This window comes from Phyllobates terribilis, unplaced genomic scaffold (genome assembly GCF_046119375.1).
Source record: "Phyllobates terribilis strain yellow unplaced genomic scaffold, ASM4611937v1 Scaffold_8__6_contigs__length_399053987, whole genome shotgun sequence".
Taxonomy (NCBI): domain Eukaryota; kingdom Metazoa; phylum Chordata; class Amphibia; order Anura; family Dendrobatidae; genus Phyllobates; species Phyllobates terribilis.
Genome location: NW_027362768.1, coordinates 372852405 through 372876945, shown reverse-complemented (window position 1 = coordinate 372876945; position 24541 = coordinate 372852405). Strand labels below are relative to the sequence as shown.

General features: G+C 44.8%; 1 protein-coding gene across 4 annotated transcripts in view; it reads right to left on the bottom strand.

Annotated features, from left to right (window-relative positions):
- The window catches only part of PLXNA1 (plexin A1), a 305584-nt gene that overhangs the window by 94856 nt on the left and 186187 nt on the right, over positions 1-24541 (bottom strand). For all 4 annotated transcript variants that reach the window (XM_073644943.1, XM_073644947.1, XM_073644946.1 and 1 more), the window contains exon 9: positions 17283-17397. In XM_073644943.1, the coding sequence (XP_073501044.1) occupies positions 17283-17397 (115 nt within the window). The remainder of the gene's footprint in view (positions 1-17282; positions 17398-24541) is intronic.

Below are 24541 nucleotides of genomic sequence, written 5' to 3'. Positions count from 1 at the left end.
ATGGAAGCCAGTCTGGCAATATGGGCAACACCATGAAATATCCACATGGGTGTATATGAAGAATATAGAAACCTGAGCAAATAACCTTAGTTGATTTTTGCTGTGGAGAGAAAACCTACAACGATTATCTTGTGCTTACCACACACAGCAAACGTCCAATCCATCATTATTGAAAAAGCAATCTATCGATTCACTAGGAAGCACAATCAAGACCGAGGCATTGAGGTCACTGACCTTAAAGGAGCAGTACACCTAAAACCATCGGCTTATAACTATAGACCACCAGAACCATACGAGAAGAAGCAAAGATTTTTACACATTCTTGAAGAAAGGTGCAGGAATGTACACAGGAATGGAGATTCCCCCGGCACCTACAACGCTGATCCACGCACCATGCCGGTACACCGAAGAGGGTCCCACATCAAGGATTTTCCCCCTATGACATCTACGTAACCTAACAAGACTGAGCAGGAACAGTCTTGATAGGAAATTCCCTTTAACGCTATTAGATAATAATTGCGTAGGTTTTATCACACAACACAAATGTGTCATTTATGGCAAAAAAAAACGTCATCTATGTAACGTACCCTGTGGTTATTAAAGAAGATCCGTCACTAAGAAAACTAGAGAAGCCGAAAGATGAAAAATCCAGTGGTTCTCCAGCTGGGAGTCATAGTTTTTGTAAACATTTTGGACCACAGGATGGAGAGCACCGCTATAGATGAGATCAGAGAAGGAGAAGACGTCTGCTCCAGCCTTCAGTCTTACATTTGTTACAGCCTCCTCCAGATAAGACAAGCCTCTCCCCATGAGATCTGGAGGAGATCATCCATAGCATGGACCGGATCCTTGTCAAATCCAAAAACTGGCTGGTTTTGTTTTTTTTTAAAGATCTCATAAAGCCCCAAATAAATAAGTGTTCAGTGTATATTATCTAAAGGAGCAAGGATGGGCAGAAGGTCTTTGTATATTGGGGGGGTCCTGACTGCAGATGTCGGGGGAAGAGGAGGATAGGGCATGTTGGATTTTAATTCTAATAAACCAGATCCACTAAACCGAGCATAAAAGGAGCGGCCAGCTCAGCCGAGTATCAATGGGCACAGAGGAGTGAGGAGGACCCGGTGTAGATGCCGCTGTCGTCCTGAATCTGGCGTGGTGTTTCTCTTATTTCTGCCCCGGAGATATGGCCTCATCTTCCCTATATGTAAATTAATCTTTTTTTTTTCAGTCAACATTCTCTCAGTATATAAATCTAGTCTTGTTAGTTAAGTGGGCATGGTTGTTGGACTCTTCTCTGTAGGAGTCTTCTTGAGGGCCACGCCCAGTTGGCTAAACAGTATTCGATTTTTCTATAGGGAAGAGGGGGCCATATCTCAGGAACGGAGAGGAGCAGGAATAAAAGAAAAACATCTCCGGATTCAGGAGAACAGCGGCATTTACACCAGGTTAAAGTCCTATATTTATGGCAAGTGACAGATCCACTTTAATAACTGCAAGGTACATTACATAGAATATATTTTGCCTGATATTTACTATACAATCCCTAACAATGTGGTCAGTATATACGGGCATGCACCTAAAAAGATCCATATACACGTTGGACTCTTAGTTGTCGGTGCCTTGACATCTGCCTTACAAGTAAACTTGTGAAGGACAGTTGTTATTTTATAGGTTAAAAGTAATGGCCTCTTCGGTGTAATAGGATAAAGTCTGGCGACCACTGTCCCAACAGGCCAAAGCCCCCAACAATATGCAGTTCCTACCATCTGCTGGGTTTCCAAGTGTCCCGAATATTAACTAAAAAGTCAATGATTCAGTGCAGAACTCCGTATCTTATGCCAAAAAAACTGGGACCCTGGCTCGAAGAGTTTATTCAGTGGCCTCAGTAAGATGTGAAACGTGTGGCTTATGTTCCATCGAACATCTAACGAAGAGATGAGAAGTGCTAACCACCGCATACATAATGTGCCAGGATACCCGTATGGTTCATCTTAGAGTTATTTGTACCACATACGCCAGATGCCAGCTGTTGGGAGTCTGTAGAGCAAGCTGGCAGGAGAGGGGTTATCTATCCTTTACTCTTCTTCAATCTCCTCCTGAGCCTTCTCCTGATCATCAATGCCGTTGACCTCAGTTCCTTTAAAGTTTTGGCATCGTTACATCAATACTCATCAGTAGAGAGGTCATCTGTATAAATGATCATCTCAGATAAGAAGCCAAGGTTACAAATCTGAACGGTGAGGCCACCATTTAACCCCCGGCATCTAGTGATAAGCTCTCGGCGCTTCCGAATATTCATCCTTCTTTCAGAAGCAGCAATTCAGCAACTCACGACGCGTTTGATGCAGTAATGATGATGATAGTAACACAGGTTAAATGGATGAGCTGCGGTCTCCATAGTATTGATTCAGCAAACAAGAAGGATATCCTATGCTCTAGCTAATATCCCAGTAATAATACTGCAGCAACATAATATGAGCTGCAATATACAGAACCCAAGAGCCAATCCCCGAGTGACTCTCACATTAGTAAGCACCGAAAACAAGCAGCCATCAATGGTTACATGTAGGTTCGTCTATTGCTCAGACTAGATTCCAAGTCACAGAAAATGGTTCTCAATATTTCTGAAAAGACTATATCTACTATAATACTGCCCCCTATTTACAAGAATATAACTACTATAATACTGTCCCCTATGTACAAGAATATAACTACTATAATACTGCTCCCTATGTACAAGAATATAACTACTATAATACTGCCCCTATGTATAAGAATATAACTACTATAATACTGCCCCTATGTACAGGAATATAACTACTATAATACTGCCGCTATGTACAAGAATATAACTACTATAATACTGCCCCTATGTACAGGAATATAACTACTATAATACTGCCCCTATGTACAGGAATATAACTACTATAATACTGCCCCTATGTACAAGAATATAACTACTATAATACTGCCTCCTATGTACAAGAATATAACTACTATAATACTGCCCCTATGTACAAGAATATAACTACTATAATACTGCCCCCTATGTACAAGAATATAACTACTATAATACTGCCCCCTATTTACAAGAATATAACTACTATAATACTGTCCCCTATGTACAAGAATATAACTACTATAATACTGCCCCCTATGTACAAGAATATAACTACTATAATACTGCCCCCTATTTACAAGAATATAACTACTATAATACTGCCCCTATGTACAAGAATATAACTACTATAATACTGCTCCCTATGTACAAGAATATAACTACTATAATACTGCTCCCTATGTACAAGAATATAACTACTATAATACTGCCCCTATGTACAGGAATATAACTACTATAATACTGCCCCTATGTACAAGAATATAACTACTATAATACTGCCTCCTATGTACAAGAATATAACTACTATAATACTGCCTCCTATGTACAAGAATATAACTACTATAATACTGCCCCTATGTACAAGAATATAACTACTATAATACTGCCCCCTATGTACAAGAATATAACTACTATAATACTGCCCCTATGTACAAGAATATAACTACTATAATACTGCCCCTATGTACAAGAATATAACTACTATAATACTGTCCCCTATGTACAAGAATATAACTACTATAATACTGCCCCTATGTACAAGAATATAACTACTATAATACTGCCCCCTATGTACAAGAATATAACTACTATAATACTGCCCCTATGTACAAGAATATAACTACTATAATACTGCTCATATGTACAAGAATATAACTACTATAATACTGCCCCCTATGTACAAGAATATAACTACTATACTACTGCTCCTATGTACAAGAATATAACTACTATAATACTGCCCCTATGTACAAGAATATAACTACTATAATACTGCCCCCTATGTACAAGAATATAACTACTATAATACTACCCCCTATGTACAAGAATATAACTACTATAATACTGCCCCTATGTACATGAATATAACTACTATAATACTGCTCCCTACGTACAAGAATATAACTACTATAATACTGTCCCCTATTTACAAGAATATAACTACTATAATACTGCTCCTATGTACAAGAATATAACTACTATAGTACTGCCCCCTATGTACAAGAATATAACTACTATAATACTGCCCCTATGTACAGGAATATAACTGCTATAATACTGCCCCTATGTACAAGAATATAACTACTATAATACTGCCCCCTATGTACAAGAATATAACTACTATAATACTGCCCCTATGTACAAGAATATAACTACTATAATACTGCCCCTATGTACAAGAATATAACTACTATAATACTGCTCCCTACGTACAAGAATATAACTACTATAATACTGTCCCCTATTTACAAGAATATAACTACTATAATACTGCTCCTATGTACAAGAATATAACTACTATAGTACTGCCCCCTATGTACAAGAATATAACTACTATAATACTGCCCCTATGTACAGGAATATAACTACTATAATACTGCCCCTATGTACAAGAATATAACTACTATAATACTGCCCCCTATGTACAAGAATATAACTACTATAATACTGCCCCTATGTACAAGAATATAACTACTATAATACTGCCCCCTATGTACAAGAATATAACTACTATAATACTGCCCCCTATGTACAAGAATATAACTACTATAATACTGCCCCCTATGTACAAGAATATAACTACTATAATACTGCCTCCTATGTACAAGAATATAACTACTATAATACTGCCCCTATGTACAAGAATATAACTACTATAATACTGCCCCTATGTACAAGAATATAACTACTATAATACTGCCCCTATGTACAAGAATATAACTACTATAATACTGCTCATATGTACAAGAATATAACTACTATAATACTGCCCCCTATGTACAAGAATATAACTACTATACTACTGCTCCTATGTACAAGAATATAACTACTATAATACTGCCCCCTAAGTAGAAGAATATAACTACTATAATACTGCTCCCTATGTACAAGAATATAACTACTATAATACTGCTCCCTATGTACAAGAATATAACTACTATAATACTGCCCCTATGTACAAGAATATAACTACTATAATACTGCCCCTATGTACAAGAATATAACTACTATAATACTGCCCCTATGTACAAGAATATAACTACTATAATACTGCCCCTATGTACAAGAATATAACTACTATAATACTGCTTCTATGTACAAGAATATAACTACTATAATACTGTCCTCTATGTACAAGAATATAACTACTATAATACTGCTTCTATGTACAAGAATATAACTACTATAAAACTGCTTCTATGTACAAGAATATAACTACTATAATACTGTCCTCTATGTACAAGAATATAACTACTATAATACTGCCCCTATGTACAAGAATATAACTACTATAATACTGCTCATATGTACAAGAATATAACTACTATAATACTGCCCCCTATGTACAAGAATATAACTACTATACTACTGCTCCTATGTACAAGAATATAACTACTATAATACTGCCCCCTATGTAGAAGAATATAACTACTATAATACTGCTCCCTATGTACAAGAATATAACTACTATAATACTGCCCCTATGTACAAGAATATAACTACTATAATACTGCCTATTGTACAAGAATATAACTACTATAATACTGCTCCTATGTACAAGAATATAACTACTATAATACTGCGTCTATGTACAAGAATATTACTATAATACTGTCCTCTATGTACAAGAATATAACTACTATAATACTGTCCTCTATGTACAAGAATATAACTACTATAATACTGCCCCCTACGTACATGAATATAACTACTATAATACTGTTTCCTATTTCTTGATGTAACTTTTTTTCTCTTTCATGTTAGTCTGCCAGTTGACATTGAATATCTTGGATTTATGCTGTTGTATCTTTAGCCAAGTTTTATACCTAAGGCATTAGTTTAAAAATAAATTGCCTGTGCGGCACTTGATGCTTTCTCTTTATGTACGGGAACGGCACAATGGTAGCAGAAGGCAAAGCATGTAAAAAATAAATAAATATAAAAAAGGACATAAAAAACAATTCCTCTTACTCGTAAGTCTGGAAACCCAAGTTCGGCAAGCAGCGATCGGGGGAGCAGATGGTCGCAGATTATTATGAACGGGATCAGCACATTTCTGCGCGTTTCACACTCATGGCGCCTGGCACGAGAGCAAAGCTACGAGGAAGGCGAAAGGAACGAGATAGACAGAGATCACCCCGGATAATCTGGAACCATCTGGGCACTAGGGTGAGGGCACAGCTGCACTATTATATGGGGGTTCATCAGGAGATTTACCTATACCCATGTATATAATACAGCCCATTCACAGGATATAAAGAAGTTATACAACCTCAGGCTCTGTAGAGGTCGCAGAACTATAACTCCAAGCATGCTTGCAACAGCTGGACTATTGGAAATGAGACAGTGAGCGAGTATAAAATGCTGACTACTAAATTACCCTAGGACTGATCTCTGCTCATAACGTCTGCGTTCAGGGACCTGACAAGCAAAAACAGAGCTCTTCCCTCCCGGGGCTTTAGAATCAGCACAAAAACCCTGATGCAACTCACGGAGCCTTATTACATGGTCAACCCATCCGGGACGAGGTCAACAGAGAGAGCCGGGAGCCCCGGAGACAGGAGCGTCGCAGGGCTAAGTACAGGGGCAGACTCCGCCGCAGGAGCAACTAATAACATGTTATGATGCAGAGAGGCCTAGAGGCAAAATACCCATGAGATCTGCTGCAGGGGGAGGGGTCCCAGGAGCCAGATATTTTAGCAAGGGGCAAGGGACATCAAATGTGACAGGTGCCGGATGATAATAGACGAGTAAAAAATGCACTCAAAAAAAAAAAAATTGGCAAAAGTTGTGACCACAAGGACAAGTTTCATCTCGGGATGCTCCACTGCACCACCCACTGGCAGTTCCTGGCACTGCACATCATGAGATTTTTTTTTTTTTTTTTTTAATTTAGATTTTTTGATAATTGGCCCGATTATGGATCGTTATGAATAATTCTTGGCACTTCTGAGTATTATATATAGGAAGGATCCTCCAGTTAGTCGACAGTTGTACCTCTTGATGGTCCACAATGTGACAAGAGCGCAATCATTTTTTTTATGCATAGCGTTGAACGATGCACGAAGATCTTAAAGGGAAGTGGATTTTGACCACCATGATCAAAGAACATTGGAGAAAATCTAAAAATTTCTTGCATGATCATCTTGATTTTTTTTTCTACTGCAGACAGGGAAAAGGGGGGGAGGCTCCTGCCGCAGACAGGGAAAAGGGGGGAGGCTCCTGCCGCAGACAGGGAAAAGGGGGGAGGCTCCTGCCGCAGACAGGGAAAAGGGGGGAGGCTCCTGCTGCAGACAGGGAAAAGGGGGAGGCTCCTGCTGCACACAGGGAAAAGGGGGGAGGTTCCTGCTGCAGACAGGGAAAAGGGGGGAGGCTCCTGCCGCAGACAGGGAAAAGGGGGGAGGCTCCTGCTGCAGACAGGGAAAAGGGGGGGAGGCTCCTGCTGCAGACAGGGAAAAGGGGGAGGCTCCTGATGCACACAGGGAAAAGGGGGGAGGTTCCTGCTGCAGACAGGGAAAAGGGGGGAGGATCCTGCTGCAGACAGGGAAAAGGGGGGGAGGCTCCTGCCGCAGACAGGGAAAAGGGGGGAGGCTCCTGCTGCAGACAGGGAAAAGGGGGGAGGCTCCTGCTGCAGACAGGGAAAAGGGGGGAGGCTCCTGCTGCAGACAGGGAAAAGGGGGGAGGCTCCTGCTGCAGACAGGGAAAAGGGGGGGAGGCTCCTGCCGCAGACAGGGAAAAGGGGGGAGGCTCCTGCCGCAGACAGGGAAAAGGGGGGAGGCTCCTGCCGCAGACAGGGAAAAGGGGGGGAGGCTCCTGCTGCAGACAGGGAAAAGGGGGAAGGCTCCTGCTGCAGACAGGGAAAAGGGGGGGAGGCTCCTGCTGCAGACAGGGAAAAGGGGGGAGGCTCCTGCTGCAGACAGGGAAAAGAGGGGAGGCTCCTGCTGCAGACAGGGAAAAGGGGGGGAGGCTCCTGCTGCAGACAGGGAAAAGAGGGGAGGCTCCTGCTGCAGACAGGGAAAAGGGGGGAGGCTCCTGCTGCAGACAGGGAAAAGGGGGGAGGGCTCCTGCTGCAGACAGGGAAAAGGGGGGAGGGCTCCTGCTGCAGACAGGGAAAAGGGGGGAGGCTCCTGCTGCACACAGGGAAAAGAGGGGAGGCTCCTGCTGCACACAGGGAAAAGGGGGAGGCTCCTCCTGCAGACAGAGAAAAGGGGGAGGCTCCTCCTGCAGACAGGGAAAAGGGGTGAGGCTCCTCCTGCAGACAGGGAAAAGGGGGGAGGCTCCTCCAGCAGACAGGGAAAAGGGGGGAGGCTCCTCCAGCAGACAGGGAAAAGGGGGGAGGCTCCTCCTGCAGACAGGGAAAAGGGGGGAGGCTCCTCCTGCAGACAGGGAAAAGGGGGGAGGCTCCTGCTGTAGACAGGGAAAAGGGGGGAGTCTCCTGCCGCAGACATTTGTCTGACAGCCAGACACAAGACAGTGAGGAGGATACGGCTTAAGCCTGGGTCACAGGAGAGATTTCTCAGTAAACCATCATGTTTTGTCTACACTGGGCAAGCTAAGGTCCACACCGTGTTTAAGTCCCATTCCTCCAGACGAAATCTCACTTATAAGTTTTCTTTGCGATTTATTGCATAATATCCTGCAGATTTGAGTGTTGGAATTTCCTTTGCTTTTCTATATTTACTTCAAGGTGTACTGTCCCTTTAAGACTCCAATAAGCAGTATAAACCTCCTGATGTTGAGAGGTTCGCCCGCCCATGTCGACTACTGCAAGCCTGTCAGCTAATGATATTCATGACACATTGGGCAGCCCCCGACTTGCCCCCACAGTTCCTGGACGGCTTCACTCTCTATCAAGCCCAATTCATTTGTCACTCGGGCCTGAGCAGGATGCCGGCTTCATTTTGCACGAGTGGGAACATTAATATTCTTTGCGATGGACGGGAATATAAATCCGGCTCATTGCGAACACCAAACAAGGAAAATGCAATTTTCAGACGCTGCAAAGTGGCACCGGAGGGACCCTCTCTGGAGGGCCGAGGCGTCACTGGGCAATATTAAGTGGGTGACAGAAGTATTGGATTTAAGCTACTCTGCCTTGATTAACTCATGTTAGGTGCTAAACACAAGACTGGAAGGTAAAGTATTCTCAGGAGGACACTCCTGGTCACAGAGGGCAGGGGTAGAGCTTGGCATTGCCACCTGGAACCGTAAGAGCAAAAGCTCAGCGCCATCTAGAGGGCGGCAGACCTATATCTGGTCACTGCTGATTTGTGTCACTACAGCTCCCAGCAAGCCCCGACAACCACAGCCTGCAGCTGTCAGGGAATGCTGGTAATAGTAGTTTTGCAACGGATTAAGAGCCAATAGTCATTGTTGTTGTTTTCACTAGGGAGGGGGTGACACAGATTTCTCTATAGGGTCCTGCTTTATTGTGGAGAAATGAGTTACTACATATTAAAAATAGAGGGTTTATATAAGGTCCAAACTGAGGCACTGCCATGGGTACCCAGCCGCCAATAAACAACCCATCGGGGTCCTGCATTTGCATCCAGAAGTCTAAAGTGGGTGACAAAATTTTTCTTAAATTCTGGGGTTAAACTGCGGCAATCAGAGCTAGGTTCAATGGCAGGAGCTACTGGCGGGTGTCTGCAGGATATGAAGCAGATTAGGCACGTGAACCCGCTCCATACATCTATGATGTTAGGAAAAGTGTGTAGCTGTCATGGACGGGGCGATGCCGATCAGCACCAGCTCAAGTGTGGCCGATACTATTTAACTATGTTGCAGCTTTCAAGTATAACTTTATGCTTCTTCTCATCTATTTCAAGACCTCGGCTTTCTGTAAGTGAATGTGAACTTTTTTTTTTTAGGCGGAAAATCCCTAAAGCGAAGGGTTTATTATACTTGTATCAGATCTTGAGAATCATTTTGGAAGTCCGGAATAATACATATTACCTGCACTGACACATTGTAACAAGTTATCAGGCAGCAGACAGATCTGGGCTGCTGATGGATTGAGGCAAAGAACAGACAGGACGGCATTTCTCACGTTGGCCACAATAGGGCAATACAGTGCAAAAGCCAAGAGGAGAACGTGCCAGGAATCTGCACCTGTGCCTGGGGGGAGGACAGGTAAGAAGATGGAGCAGCTACCCGGGGACCAGGCAGGATCTGCTGACACAGCACAAGCCGCAGCACCTGAGCCGCCGCAGCACCTGAGCCGCCGCAGCATCTGTGGCCCTGGCACAGGGAATGAACACGCTGCATGTGCGACTGTGAAGAATAATGTGATCGCAGCCAGACGGCTGATTGAGATATGAAAAAGGTATCGAGTGCCAGAGACATGACAGACTCCGGCCACCAAGGACTAATCAGACCCATGTAAAAAAAAAATATAATAATGGAGCAACAACCTATAGGACTCAAGTCACCTAGGTGTCGCAAAATACCAGGTTAGATATAGCTATAACCCCCCCAATCTCATCTATTAGTAGTGTTGGTACCAACCCGTCACCCAACTTTCCAAGAAGCAGATAGAAAGCAATAGTGCTTGAGAAGAAAATGAGCACAGATGCTCAGAAAAAAAAACTATATCCCCCCTCCAAGGCTTCATGTCATCTTGGTCTTTTAATCTCCGCTGTAAAGGTCGCACAACAACGTTGAAGGGTCCCAGGGCCCACATCATCCCAAAAGTATGCAAAACAGGAAACACCTGGAGTGCAGCACGCCCAGCCGCATGCAGAGCGGAGACGCGGCCTCGGGAACTCATCCTGCAAGGCACGTGTGCGCTTCACAAAAATGTCCCAGATCAGATGGAGAATGAGAAAAGGGGCGAATACGGCAGCCCGTGCGGGCACCAGTCTCAAACATGTGCCAACACTGAACATCCGTGCCCCTGCAGAATGGAAAGTCTAGCAACAATGTACCGACTGTTAATTCTCCACTGTTTTTAAGATCTCTGGTTGCTGTTGGTGACAAGTAGCACAGGTCTTAAACTTCTCACTTCAGAGGGTTTGTTACATCTGTATGCAGTCTCGACAATCCCGAGTCTGAGGAGGATAGAGGACGCTCCTGTGGCCTCTGTGTTGTGCCCGATTGATAAGCTTGGTGTACAGGACAGGAACTTTCCTACAGTCTGCACCAAAATAAGGGCTCTGCCTGCCCCGATACATTATAACAAACTATCAGGACTGTGTTTGTTTAAACTAAAAACAACTGTAGCAGAGTGAAAAATATTATTTCTGCAAGTTTTCATTGTCTTGGTATAAAGATTGTGCACATTAAATGAAAGCAAGCAGAACATGGCGAGGAAAGTAGAACATTTCCTTATAAATGCGGAGATCCCCTTTAAAGAAAGGTGACACAGATTGTTGTTGTCATTATATTAGTCATCAGGAAAAGGTTAAGTTTCTGGCCGGAGTACTGCGGTTTATGCTCCGGCTTCCTGGGCCGTAGTCTTTGTATGGACTTGGCACGATTCTATTCTAAAATAAAGCGTTTCCGCCATTATGTTTAGGATCCACAAGTTTGTTTTAGTTCTTAAGTAACAGGAGCAGCCGGCAGACGTCACATCAGCCGGGACTGTAGAGATCACCCCCATGTACACTGTATGGAGAAAAAGATTGGGACGAACAACTTTAACCACTGAATTCCGGGTTCTCATCTGGCCCCATCGCCCTCCATGTATAACATCCAGCCCCAGTCTGTCCATGACATTTCTTCCTCGTGAATCTTCCCCATCACCTGTGAGAGATATTATTGAGAAATGGAAGGAACCGCAGCAACTCAGCCACGAAGCGGAGACCCCGTAACGTTAGAGAGCGGGTGGCTGAGTGCTGAGGAGCAGAGGGCAGAAAAGTCACCACCGCTCTGCTGACCCCATAACTGCAGAGTCCAGACCTCCTCTGGTATACATACTGCGCCCCCGTCAGGAGCTTCATGGCAGCTGCATTCAGCCGTACATCACCAAGCACAATGCCAAGCGTCGGATGGAGTGGTGTATAGCCGCTGGAAAATCTTAATGCTTCGGCACAAGACATTGTGGACAATTGTAGCTTCAACTTTGTGGGAACAGTTTGGGGTTCGCCCCTATCTGATCACCATGACTGCGCCCAGTGCACAAGATCCATACAGACATAGAGGGGGGAGAACATGAGCGGCCGCACAGAGCCCAGACCCATCCTATTGTAAAGGACATATTAATATTCATGCTATCCAAGTGTAAAGGACATATTGATACTCATGCTATAGCAACTCCATTTTGTCTCCTTGCTTTAAAATCATGTTATTATACTCCTTGTATAACATACATTCTTTCCTCTTGATTCACAAGCAACTTTCCCACACTAACCTTTTCTCACAAGAACATTCTGTGAGACACTCTGCTCCTGTTATCTAACTGGTCTGAGCCGGGATGTGTATAACCTTGTAAATTTCCACAATGCACCGAACGAACGATAATATGACGATATGTGTATTTCCGTAATAATTGTACTAACATTGGTTCAAGCTTGTAGTATGTCTGTAGGTGACTGGCTATTGATATACTCAAAACAATATAAAATGCTAAGTAGAAATAAACAAGATTAGAGATTCTCAGAATCCTCCCATACAGAGCACTGCCTCCGTTTGGTTTTCTGTTGGATTGCGCAATCAACATAATAATTTGATACTCACTTGGTCAACCGTGAAGGGACGTTGGTGCACTCCCTCAACACTATAATGGAGATTGTGAGCCTGGATGTGTCTGCTGCTAGAACTCTGTGTGGCATTGACCTGGTCTCTAATCTGAGCTGCTGTTAACCTGCGATTTCTGAGGCTGGTGACTCGGATAAACTTATCCTCAGAAGCAGAGGTGACTCTTGGTCTTCCTTTCCTGGGGCGGTCCTCATGTGAGCCAGTTTCTTTGTAGCACTTGATGGTTTTTGCAACTGCACTTGGGGACACTTTCAAAGTTTGCCCAATTTTTCGGACTGACTGACCTTCATTTCTTAAAGTAATGATGGCCACTCGTTTTTCTTTACTTAGCTGCTTTTTTCTTGCCATAATACAAATTCTAACAGTCTATTCAGTAGGACTATCAGCTGTGTATCCACCTGACTTCTGTACAACACAACTGAGGGTCCCAACCCCATTTATAAGGCAAGAAATCCTACTTATTAAACCTGATAGGGCACACCTGTGAAGTGAAAACCATTTCCGGTGACTACCTCTTGAAGCTCATCAAGAGAATGCCAAGAGTGTGCAAAGCAGTCATCAAAGCAAAAGGTGGCTACTTTGAAGAGCCTAGAATATAAGACATATTTTCAGTTGTTTCACACTTTTTTGTTAAGTATATAATTCCACATGTGGTAATTCATAGTTTTGATGCCTTCAGTGTGAATGTACAATTTTCACAGTCATGAAAATACAGAAAAATCTTTAAATGAGAAGGTGTGTCCAAACTTTTGGTCTGTACTGTATGTATAGTTTAAGTATACACCAGGCCGTGGAATATCCCCTCCTATGTATACATGCATGCCAGGGCCTGGAATATAACCCTTCTTATATATACATACTCAGGCCTGGAAGATCTCCTGTCTTCCCTCGTATATACACACACCCATACTTCCTCTTGTGTTACTTGTCGGGGATAAAAATAGTATGGGAAGGTGAAAAAAAGTCAAAGACCCCCTAGTAACTATGAGTAGAACAGCCAGATAAACCTCACTCACCCCAGGCTGCAATACTAGGACCAACCTACATATGACGGGGGCGCTGTTTCTACAACATCTATGTTGTTAGAACAGTTTCCTTGATGTTGCGTCACAGACTTGGGGCAATGTACCAGAATAAGTCTTCATATTGGATAAGTCAGTGAATGTGGATCTCTGCACCCCACGTGCCCCTTATTAGCACCTTTTTAGCAATGCTGGATGGTGGATTGCTTCCTCACTTGCCCTGACATGATAAATGGATGAGCACTGCGTCATCGCAAGAATTATCTCCGAGTCCCCACAGCACAAAAGACTTCAACGATGGAAATGGCGCAGGAATGGAAAGGCGGAAACCAATCAGGAGCCGAGGACGTCTCACAATTACTCAGATCTATGCAAATCCCAGCGAGTTTTACTGTCTGTCAAGAGTCTCAATAAATACTCTCCAGACAGCGGAGAGCGCGGCAGACTGACGGCACGAGCGCCGGAGACGCTGCCTACTCTGTCATTTTGGAGGAACCGTGTCGCTCAAGTCTTCATTGGCATTCCAAGGATGGATGGAAACAAAGACAAGCGGCAGATTAACAATTAAATGGCGACTTTGGTCCAAGAGACTGAATTCAAGTCCTAACCCACTAACAGCCTAAAAGAAAGCAATCTGTGCAAGACAGCCATGATCTGACTCCAGATGTAGAATTCCTCGCTCGTCACAACATCGGGTCATCACAGCTTAAAGGGCATGTCCACCTCTAAACACGACTTGACATTCACTATACGCAAAAGATTTCATAATTACCATAAGTTATTACATTCTGATTCACTATTATACTCCAGAGCTGCACTCACTATTCTGCTGGTGGAGTCACTGTGTACATACATTACATATACTGTACTGATGCTGCGTTACATCCTATATTATACTCCAGAGCTGCACTCACTATGCATATATATAACATAAAGGAATCCTGGATGTTACTCAGGATAAGTTAAGAACTTTAAGTGTATTAAGGAACCTTCCTCGACTACAGAGATTTGGTGAGGGAGGGGCAACGTTGGGGTACACGGAGGTGAGGAACATTAATGAGCGATCGGCAGGAGGCAAGGACTAGATAATATCTCTGTATTAAGCATCTTCACTTAATATAACTTCTCAGTCACCTTGCTCTGAACTCGGCCTCAATTCACAAGCGACCTTCTGTCGCTGCAGTCGGGGGCAGTCATCTAATCCTCTCTGAGATCAGACTTTTTATTAAACGATAATTCATTTTTAATTGCAGGCACCACAGAAGGCCGGCGAGTCAGAAAGACAGAAGTTGGCGCTCACCTTCCTCCCCCGGCCCGCGCTCCTACCTCCTGCTCTCCACACCGGGGAGATGATGACGGCAGCAGCACCGTGGGCCGTGTAATTAGGCTGAAGGCTTTGACGTGCCGTCCTATTACGGTCTCCTCCTTTATCCAGCCACATTCAGGCTATTCAGGAATGAATGCGCTTTAGGCCTGACTGGCAGTACCACTCTTTCCGGCAGTCATGGTACTACAAGTGCCAGCAGTGAAGCCTATCACAAAGGTCATCAGTCCGAGCAGCTGAGCCATGGTCAAAGCCAGCAAGATTGGTGAGATCAATGATGTCCCACTCTGATGTAACCAGAACCGACTGGCAGGACATGCTGGTAGTTGTAGTTTCGCAGTAGCTGGAGCATCACTGGGTTAGATGATGGACCATATCAGAGTGGTGATTGAGGTAGAACCTCCGAAACTGAACATCACGAGTTTATAGAGGAAGGGAGACCAGTGAGAAGACCTAGGGAAGAGGTGGCACTCGTGTGACGTCCAGAAATACTGATTCTGGGGTCCATAGGCGGCAGGACCACCCTCCTATGTCACCCTACACGATGAATGTCCAGTTGCACCCATTCCTGCTTTTCGTACAGGTTGGAGATGAGCCATGGTCGCCAGGCCATAAACCGTGGTGTTACTGCGGCCCGCCGCTCGCTGCAGAGGATCACACCAGGCCGCCACTTGCCTTTCAGACCTCATCTCGTCTACAGCTTGCTGAATCCTTCATTACCGGCACATTTGGTCATCTGCGGACGCTGGAAGAGGCTGTCAGGGAGACGAGAGGAATAATGGCAGAGAAAACAACCAGGAAATATTTCCCCGGATCGGCTCTGGACACATCATTAATCATTGCTGAATTGCAGCTTCTTTTCCCAGCGCTTCAGACGGCCCCTCACATGCGCTGCATAGATAACGCGGAGGGGCTGGGGACAGAGTGAGACTTAACCCCGCCAATGCTAGATCCGGCACCTGAAGAGTTAAGGATCCCCTCATCAGACTAAAGTCTCGTTACACACCCAATAATGGAGGACGGAGGCGCAGATCAGAAGATCTTCACCCACAAGAGAAAAAAACTAAGTCCCTAAAGTCCACGTGTGCCAGAAGAAGGATGTGTGGAGCAGGGGCCATTACTGCAATGGACTGAAGGGGAATGGGGGGACACTGGGTGACCAAGTGACAGAAACGTCATAGCTATAGGAGCCAAGATGGCAGACAATGGCAGCAGTTGGTTTCTCCACCAGATAAACTGTGCAGAAAAAAGGGGTCAAGAGCACGGGCAGGGCTTTGTATTTGGGCAGAGCTGTCCGGACAGCCTGGAAGTTGGAGTGATGTCCAGAGGGTGCAGTGGAAATAGCCGTATGGAGGGAGAGGCGTTCAGGTGGAGTGAGGCGATGGGGGACAGAGCCGTCCGGAAGGATATGGTGGGCAGCAGAAGCCAGTGTTACTTCCCTCTCCCATAGGAACCCCCTCTCACATCTGAATGTTCCTGTGTACATACAGCTCTGCAGCCCACACCTACACACAGTGTCCGGCAGCCGTCGTGTGCACCCGACATCATCATGCAGCTCAGTCCTTAAGCGATAAGGTGACTGAAACAACCAATTACTCTTCGCTGAGACACAGATTTGTATGATCCCAAATAGTTACATTCACTTTTCTACATCTTTAAAAAAAAAAAAAAAAAAATGGGGGTCACGCACAACATGAAAGTAGGCAACCTACCCCCCCAAAACACACACACAGACACACACACACACACCACCATTGGCTTCCTACAAGAGGAAAGGTTATAAACGCGCAGCGATCAAGGACAGCTGTGTCCCTTCTGACCGTCCGCTCCTCGGAGCTGTCAGTCACCATATATGTAACCAACCACCCCAGGATACAGATGACCTATATACTCTGCAGATGGGAAGAAGAGCGGCCATGAGGGACGCAGGCTTCATAGCAAGGAGGGGGCGAGAGCGTTATTGGGAAGGGTACAGGGGAGACGCTTATTCTTCATGTTACTTCTATATCCCCCAAAGGGGGGTCTCCTAAAAACATGGCATGTATACATGTGTGCAGAACACATGGTCGGACGGACGGACAGAGTATTAATCGCAGGGAGGCCGGATTTGCTTTCTTACCTCGGACATGTTCACTCGGCCCTCCAGGAAGGAGCAGTCGGCTGCATTGTGGGTGCAGACATGGCGATACTTGCACCAGTGACACGGGTACGATCCATTCACACAGGAAAGGCATCTACGAAGGAAAAATAATATTTAGCGAGTGAGAACAGAGCTGGACCTGATCTTCTCTCTTCAGGCTCTAACGGGTGCAATGGCTGCCCATGATGGGAGCTGTAATACAGGAAGATTAAGCAGTAACGCACTAGCACATTATTTCATAATTAAAATAAAATTTGCCCTTCAGGACTCTCATAATAGCTGGGTGGCCATATTAGTCGTCACTCAGCTTTTTTTTTTGCAGTGTTTTAAGTCCATGCGAGGTTTAGGTACTAGGAGCCCTGCACCACCGCGGACACAGCGGGCGCCATGACGCCAGGATCTAGCACTCGTTCAGCACTGCGGCTCATTCCTATAAGTTCATAATATCGTCAGCGCGGCGTCTGTTCTGGTATTTGAACATGTAGATGTCATTAGTCATTTTAATAGAAGCGGATATAATTTTATTTACACTGGAGACTCCTTACATGAGCGGCCCTGACATTTGGTAAATGCGTTCGTTTAACGAATACGTTGTAGCCATTAGGCAAAGTAAATGGAGAGTTAATAAGGAGATGCATTTAGTGCCGAGGATATTTCCATGGCACAGCGTAATCTATGGATGCTCAGTGAAGCCGACACATGAGAGGGGAGGGCACGGACCGATCACTGAGAGACCCCTGAATAAGAGTGGGAAAGAGGAGATTTACTGCACCGCTGACTGACTAGCTGCAGAAATACAACAATGCAACGAAACAACCAGTCAAAGCACGGCAGCAAACGGCCAAAGGGCGGCAGCAAACGGCCAAAGGGCGGCAGCAAACGGCCAAAGGGCGGCAGCAAACGGCCAAAGGGCGGCAGCAAGCGGCCAAAGGGCGGCAGCAAGCGGCCAAAGGGCGGCAGCAAGCGGCCAAAGGGCGGCAGCAAACGGCCAAAGGGCGGCAGCAAACGGCCAAAGGGCGGCAGCAAGCGGCCAAAGGGCGGCAGCAAGCGGCCAAAGGGCGGCAGCAAGCGGCCAAAGGGCGGCAAGCGGCCAAAGGGCGGCAGCAAGCGGCCAAAGGGCGGCAGCAAACGGCCAAAGCGCGGCAGCAAACGGCCAAAGGGCGGCAGCAAACGGCCAAAGGGCGGCAGCAAACGGCCAAAGGGCGGCAGCAAACGGCCAAAGGGCGGCAGCAAGCGGCCAAAGGGCGGCAGCAAGCGGCCAAAGCGCGGCAGCAAACGGCCAAAGCGCGGCAGCAAACGGCCAAAGCGCGGCAGCAAACGGCCAAAGCGCGGCAGCACTGCAACAACTGGCCAAAGCGCGGCAGCACTGCAACAACCGGCCAAAGCGCGGCAGCAAATGGCCAAAGCGATGCAGCACTGCAACAACCGGCCAAAGTATGGCAGCAATACTGCAACAATCGGTCATACTACAACAACATAACAACCGGCCAAAGTACAGCAACACTACAACATAACAATCGACCATACAACGGTAACACTGCAACAACCGACCATAGTACGGCAACATTATAACAAATCGTCTGAAGTACAGCAACAACGTAACAACCAAAGTACGGTAACAACCGGCCAATTTATAGCAAAATTCATCCATACTACAGTGATACTGCAACAACCGGCCAATGTACATCAACAATGTAGCCAGTGGTCAAACATAAACTACAGCCACAATGTTACAACCAAAGTACAGCAAAAATCCACAAACCAAACTACAGCAACACTAACAAAGGGGCATCTAAGCTTATGTTCTATATACATATATATGATATCGTCTGCTGAGCTACGTATTTAAAGGGGCTCTGTCAGCACAGAATGACTGTTCAAACTAAGTCCGGCCGCACGATGCTTCACGGCGGGACCAATCATTTATATACACCTTCCCACCTGCTTGTTTTCCCTCTATTGCCCCCCCACACACACACACACCCACCCTCTTCCATGATTGACAGCTCTGACATTAAAGAGGCAGAGAATACTGGAAATGGAGGGAAAACAAGCAGGTGGGAAGATGCATATAATGTGTGGCCCGTCATGGAGCACTGAGCGCCTGTACTAGGTTTGACCAGTCATTCTGTGCTGACAGAGCCCCTTTAACCCAATAATTCCCCTGATCCAGAATATCTAAGCTAATCTAATGATATCCTGTCGGCTGAGCAGTGTATCTAAGCCGACTGTCTGCTGACCTGGCCCAACCTGTCATACAGCCTGCACTACCTAGATACATCTGCAGCTTGACCTGCAATCTCTGTCTCTCCAACCATTGTAAAACTACAACTCCCAACATGCCTGCGCAGGAGAATATTCATTGTATAGCTCTGCAGTGATCACGGGCAGCCGATCGAGGCACATGGACTCCTCAGACCCGCAGGCTTCTGGGTAACGAGGTGTTAAGAGCAATTTGTAAATAGTGCTCTTTAATAAAGCGGATTCTTGGCGTCTATTAACATGCGTGACTGCTAACAATAATAAGCAATTAGCCTGATAACCCGAGTTCATATTCATTTATCTACCAGGTAATGGAGTATTTCACCCGTGCGCAAGACCCAAACACGTCCCAGAGAGCAAGCGAAGAACAGCAGCTCTACAGGTCCATTAAAAGTCAATGAGGTGACGTCACAAGCGGAAGAATCCTCAACTCACAAAGGGGAAATGCTACTTTCCTTTAATGCTTCAGTTGTTCTTTGTTTATAGTGGAAAAATTCTAATAAATCACATAACACAAACTCACACTACTGCCGAAAGCCAATCAGGACAAAGGAAAGCTAAACAGGAGCCCCACAGCCAACACCCCAGAGCTGCACTCACTATTCTACTGCAGCAGTCACTGTGTACATACAGTACTGATCCTGAGTTACATCCTGTATTATACTCCAGAGCTGCACTCACTATTCTGCTGGTGCAGTCACTGTGTACATACATTACATTACTGATCCTGAGTTACATCCTGTATTATACTCCAGAGCTGCACTCACTATTCTACTGCTGCAGTCACTGTGTACATACATTACATTACTGATCCTGAGTTACATCCTGTATTATACTCCAGAGCTGCACTTACTATTCTGCTGGTGCAGTCACTGTGTACATACAGTACTGATTCTGAGTTACATCCTGTATTATACTCCAGAGCTGCACTCACTATTCTGCTGGTGCAGTCACTGTGTACATCCATTACATTACTGATCCTGAATTACATCCTGTATTATACTCCAGAGCTGCACTCACTATTCTGCTGGTGCAGTCACTGTGTACATCCATTACATTACTGATCCTGAGTTACCTCCTGTATTATACTCCAGAGCTGCACTTACTATTCTGCTGGTGCAGTCACTGTGTACATCCATTACATTACTGATCTTGAATTACATCCTGTATTATACTCCAGAGCTGCACTCACTATTCTGCTGGTGCAGTCACTGTGTACATACATTACATTACTGATCCGGAGTTACATCCTGTATCATACTTCAGAGCTGCACTCACTGTTCTGCTGGTGCAGTCACTGTGTACATACATTACATTACTGATCCTGAGTTACATCCTGTATTATACCCCAGAGCTGCACTCACTATTCTGCTGGTGCAGTCACTGTACATACATTACATTACTGATCCTGAGTTACATCCTGTATTATACTCCAGAGCTGCACTCACTATTCTGCTGGTGCAGTCACTGTGTACATACATTATATTACTGATCCTGAGTTACATCCTGTATTATACCCCAGAGCAGCACTCACTATTCTGCTGGTGCAGTCACTGTGTACATACATTACATTACTGATCCGGAGTTACATCCTGTATTATACTCCACAGCTGCACTCACTATTCTGCTGAGGAGTCACTGTATACATACATTACATTACTGATCCTGAGTTACATCCCGTATTATACCCCAGAGCTGCACTCACTATTCTGCTGGTGCAGTCACTGTGTACATACATTACATTACTGATCCTGCACTGATCCTGAATTATACTCCAGAGCTGCACTCACTATTCTGCTGGTGCAGTCACTGTGTACATACATTACTGTTCCTGAGTTACATCCTGTATTATACCCCAGAGCTGCACTCACTATTCTGCTGGTGCAGTCACTGTGTACATACATTACGTTACTGATCCTGAGTTACATCCTGTATTATACTCCAGAGCTGCACTCACTATTCTGCTGGTGCAGTCACTGTGTACATACATTACATTACTGATCCTGAGTTACCTCCTGTATTATCCTCCAGAGCTGCACTCACTATTCTGCTGGTGCAGTCACTGTGTACATACATTACTGATCCTGTACTGATCCTGAGTTACATCCTGTATTATACCCCAGAGCTGCACTCACTATTCTGCTGGTGCAGTCACTGTGTACATACATTACATTACTGATCCTGAGTTACATCCTGTATTATACTCCAGAGCTGCACTCACTATTCTGCTGGTGCAGTCACTGTGTACATACATTATATTACTGATCCTGAGTTACATCCTGTATTATACCCCAGAGCAGCACTCACTATTCTGCTGGTGCAGTCACTGTGTACATACATTACATTACTGATCCGGAGTTACATCCTGTATTATACTCCACAGCTGCACTCACTATTCTGCTGAGGAGTCACTGTATACATACATTACATTACTGATCCTGAGTTACATCCCGTATTATACCCCAGAGCTGCACTCACTATTCTGCTGGTGCAGTCACTGTGTACATACATTACATTACTGATCCTGAGTTACATCCTGTATTATACTCCAGAGCTGCACTCACTATTCTGCTAGTTGAATCACTTAGTCCATACATTCTAAATTATCTTTATTCTAAATTAAAGGGGACATTCCCTTTAAATAAAACCTGGAATTTATTGTGTGAAGTCTGGTTTACAATCATAATCTACCATAACGTCTTGATTTTCTGCCCTAAAACAACCCACTAGAAGCCAACACATTCTGGTAACCAGAAGCACCATTGGAGCGCAGTGTGTCCGTCACAGGGGTGAAATGAAGAGGACTGTTGAAGGTTTAGGTGGAGTTGGGCTTTTACTGCTTCTAGCCAAGTAAGTGGTTGCCTTCGCACCTCATGGTTCTTACAATATATACATGCTCATATATTAAGTCCACAACCAGGTAACATATTATTAAAAGTCAGACATAAAAATGAAACGGCAAATGCAAAAACCCAACTGAAAACAGCAGCCAGTTAAACAATCTCGATTTCACGCCGCACACTGCGAAATGCGTGGTTATCGGTGCCGAAACCATCATATCTATAATAGGCTTTCCTCTATTAAACGTTGAAATAAAATTCTGTATTGATCTTTTACTCCGAGGCCAGAAAAGATTAGAGCCGAGAAAATCAGCATAACCATTCAATAAGACGCTCAGCCTCTTAGCAGATGATATCCGAGGATTTCACACTCCGTGATGTCATAATATCCACCATTCATCTCCGCAGCATGTGAGGGTCAAACGTCCCACCCAAAGCAGATAAGATCTGGGCGCAAATATTTTACAAACCGCAGGGAGCCATGGATGTATGCTAATTACCAGCCACTGCAAGACTATGTCCTGCAACCCTGACCTTTCAACTCTGACCCACGGGCTCCAGAATAGAGCGAGTCATCTTCTGTCTGGACAAGTGATTCTCTATGTTCTGGCCACGCAATCGTGGATAATAAATGATAATCACATCAGTAAGGTAATTTACATACTCCGACACGCACATCGTCATAGGAGCCGCAGTCCCGTCTAGAACAGACGATCTTTGTGCAACGATCATAACAGTTAAGTATGTACATACATTACTTATCCTGTACTATCCTCCAGAGCTGCACTCACTGTGTACATACATTACTTATCCTGTACTATCCTCCAGAGCTGCACTCACTGTGTACATACATTACTTATCCTGTACTATCCTCCAGAGCTGCACTCACTGTGTACATACATTACTTATCCTGTTCTATCCTCCAGAGCAGCACTCACTGTGTACATCCATTACTTATCCTGTACTATCCCCCAGAGCAGCACTCCCTGTGTACATCCATTACTTATCCTGTACTATCCTCCAGAGCTGCACTCACTGTGTACATACATTACTATACTATCCTCCAGAGCTGCACTCCCTGTGTACATACATTATTTATCCTGTACTATCCTCCAGAGCAGCACTCACTGTGTACATACATTACATTACCAATCCTGTACAGATCCTGAGTTCCATCCTGTATTATACTCCAGAGCTGCACTCACTATTCTGCTGGTACAGTCACTGTGTACATACATTACTGATCCTGAGTTCCATCCTGTATTATACTCCAGAGCTGCACTCACTATTCTGCTGGTGCAGTCACTGTGTACATACATTACATTACTGATCCTGAGTTCCATCCTGTATTATACTCCAGTGCTGCACTCACTATTTTGCTGGTGCAGTCACTGTGTACATACATTACATTACTGATACGGAGTTACATCCTGTATTATACTCCAGAGCTGCACTCACTATTCTGCTGGTGCAGTCCCTGTGTACATACATTACATTACTGATCCTGTACTGATCCTGAGTTCCATCCTGTATTATACTCCAGAGCTGCACTCACTATTCTGCTGGTGCAGTCACGGTGTACATACATTACATTACTGATCCTGAGTTACATCCTGTATTATACTCCAGAGCTGCACTCACTATTCTGCTGGTGCAGTCACTGTGTACATACATTACATTACTGATCCTGAGTTACATCCTGTATTATACCCCAGAGCTGCACTCACTATTCTGCTGATGCAGTCACTGTGTACATACATTACATTACTGATCCTGAGTTACATTCTGTATTATACTCCAGAGCTGCACTCACTATTCTGCTGGTGCAGTCCTGTGTACATTCATTAAAGTGGAATTCTCAGCTTAGATAGTGATGGGGATTCGTCATCACTTTATGGCTGGCGACGTTTGACATGCGAGACCCTGAGGTCGGGGTCTAGGACCCCTTCATTCTTTCCTTGCACATCGGTGCCCCTGTGACAGCGCAGACTACAGGTAAACCAGACACACAATCATTTCCTGCAGTAATATCCCAATCCTGGCAATCATCACTACTTCGGGAAAAACCCACAAAAAATGCAAATACAGGAGCTGAAATATCAAGTCAAATCCACCAGTGATTCCTTTACATCAGAA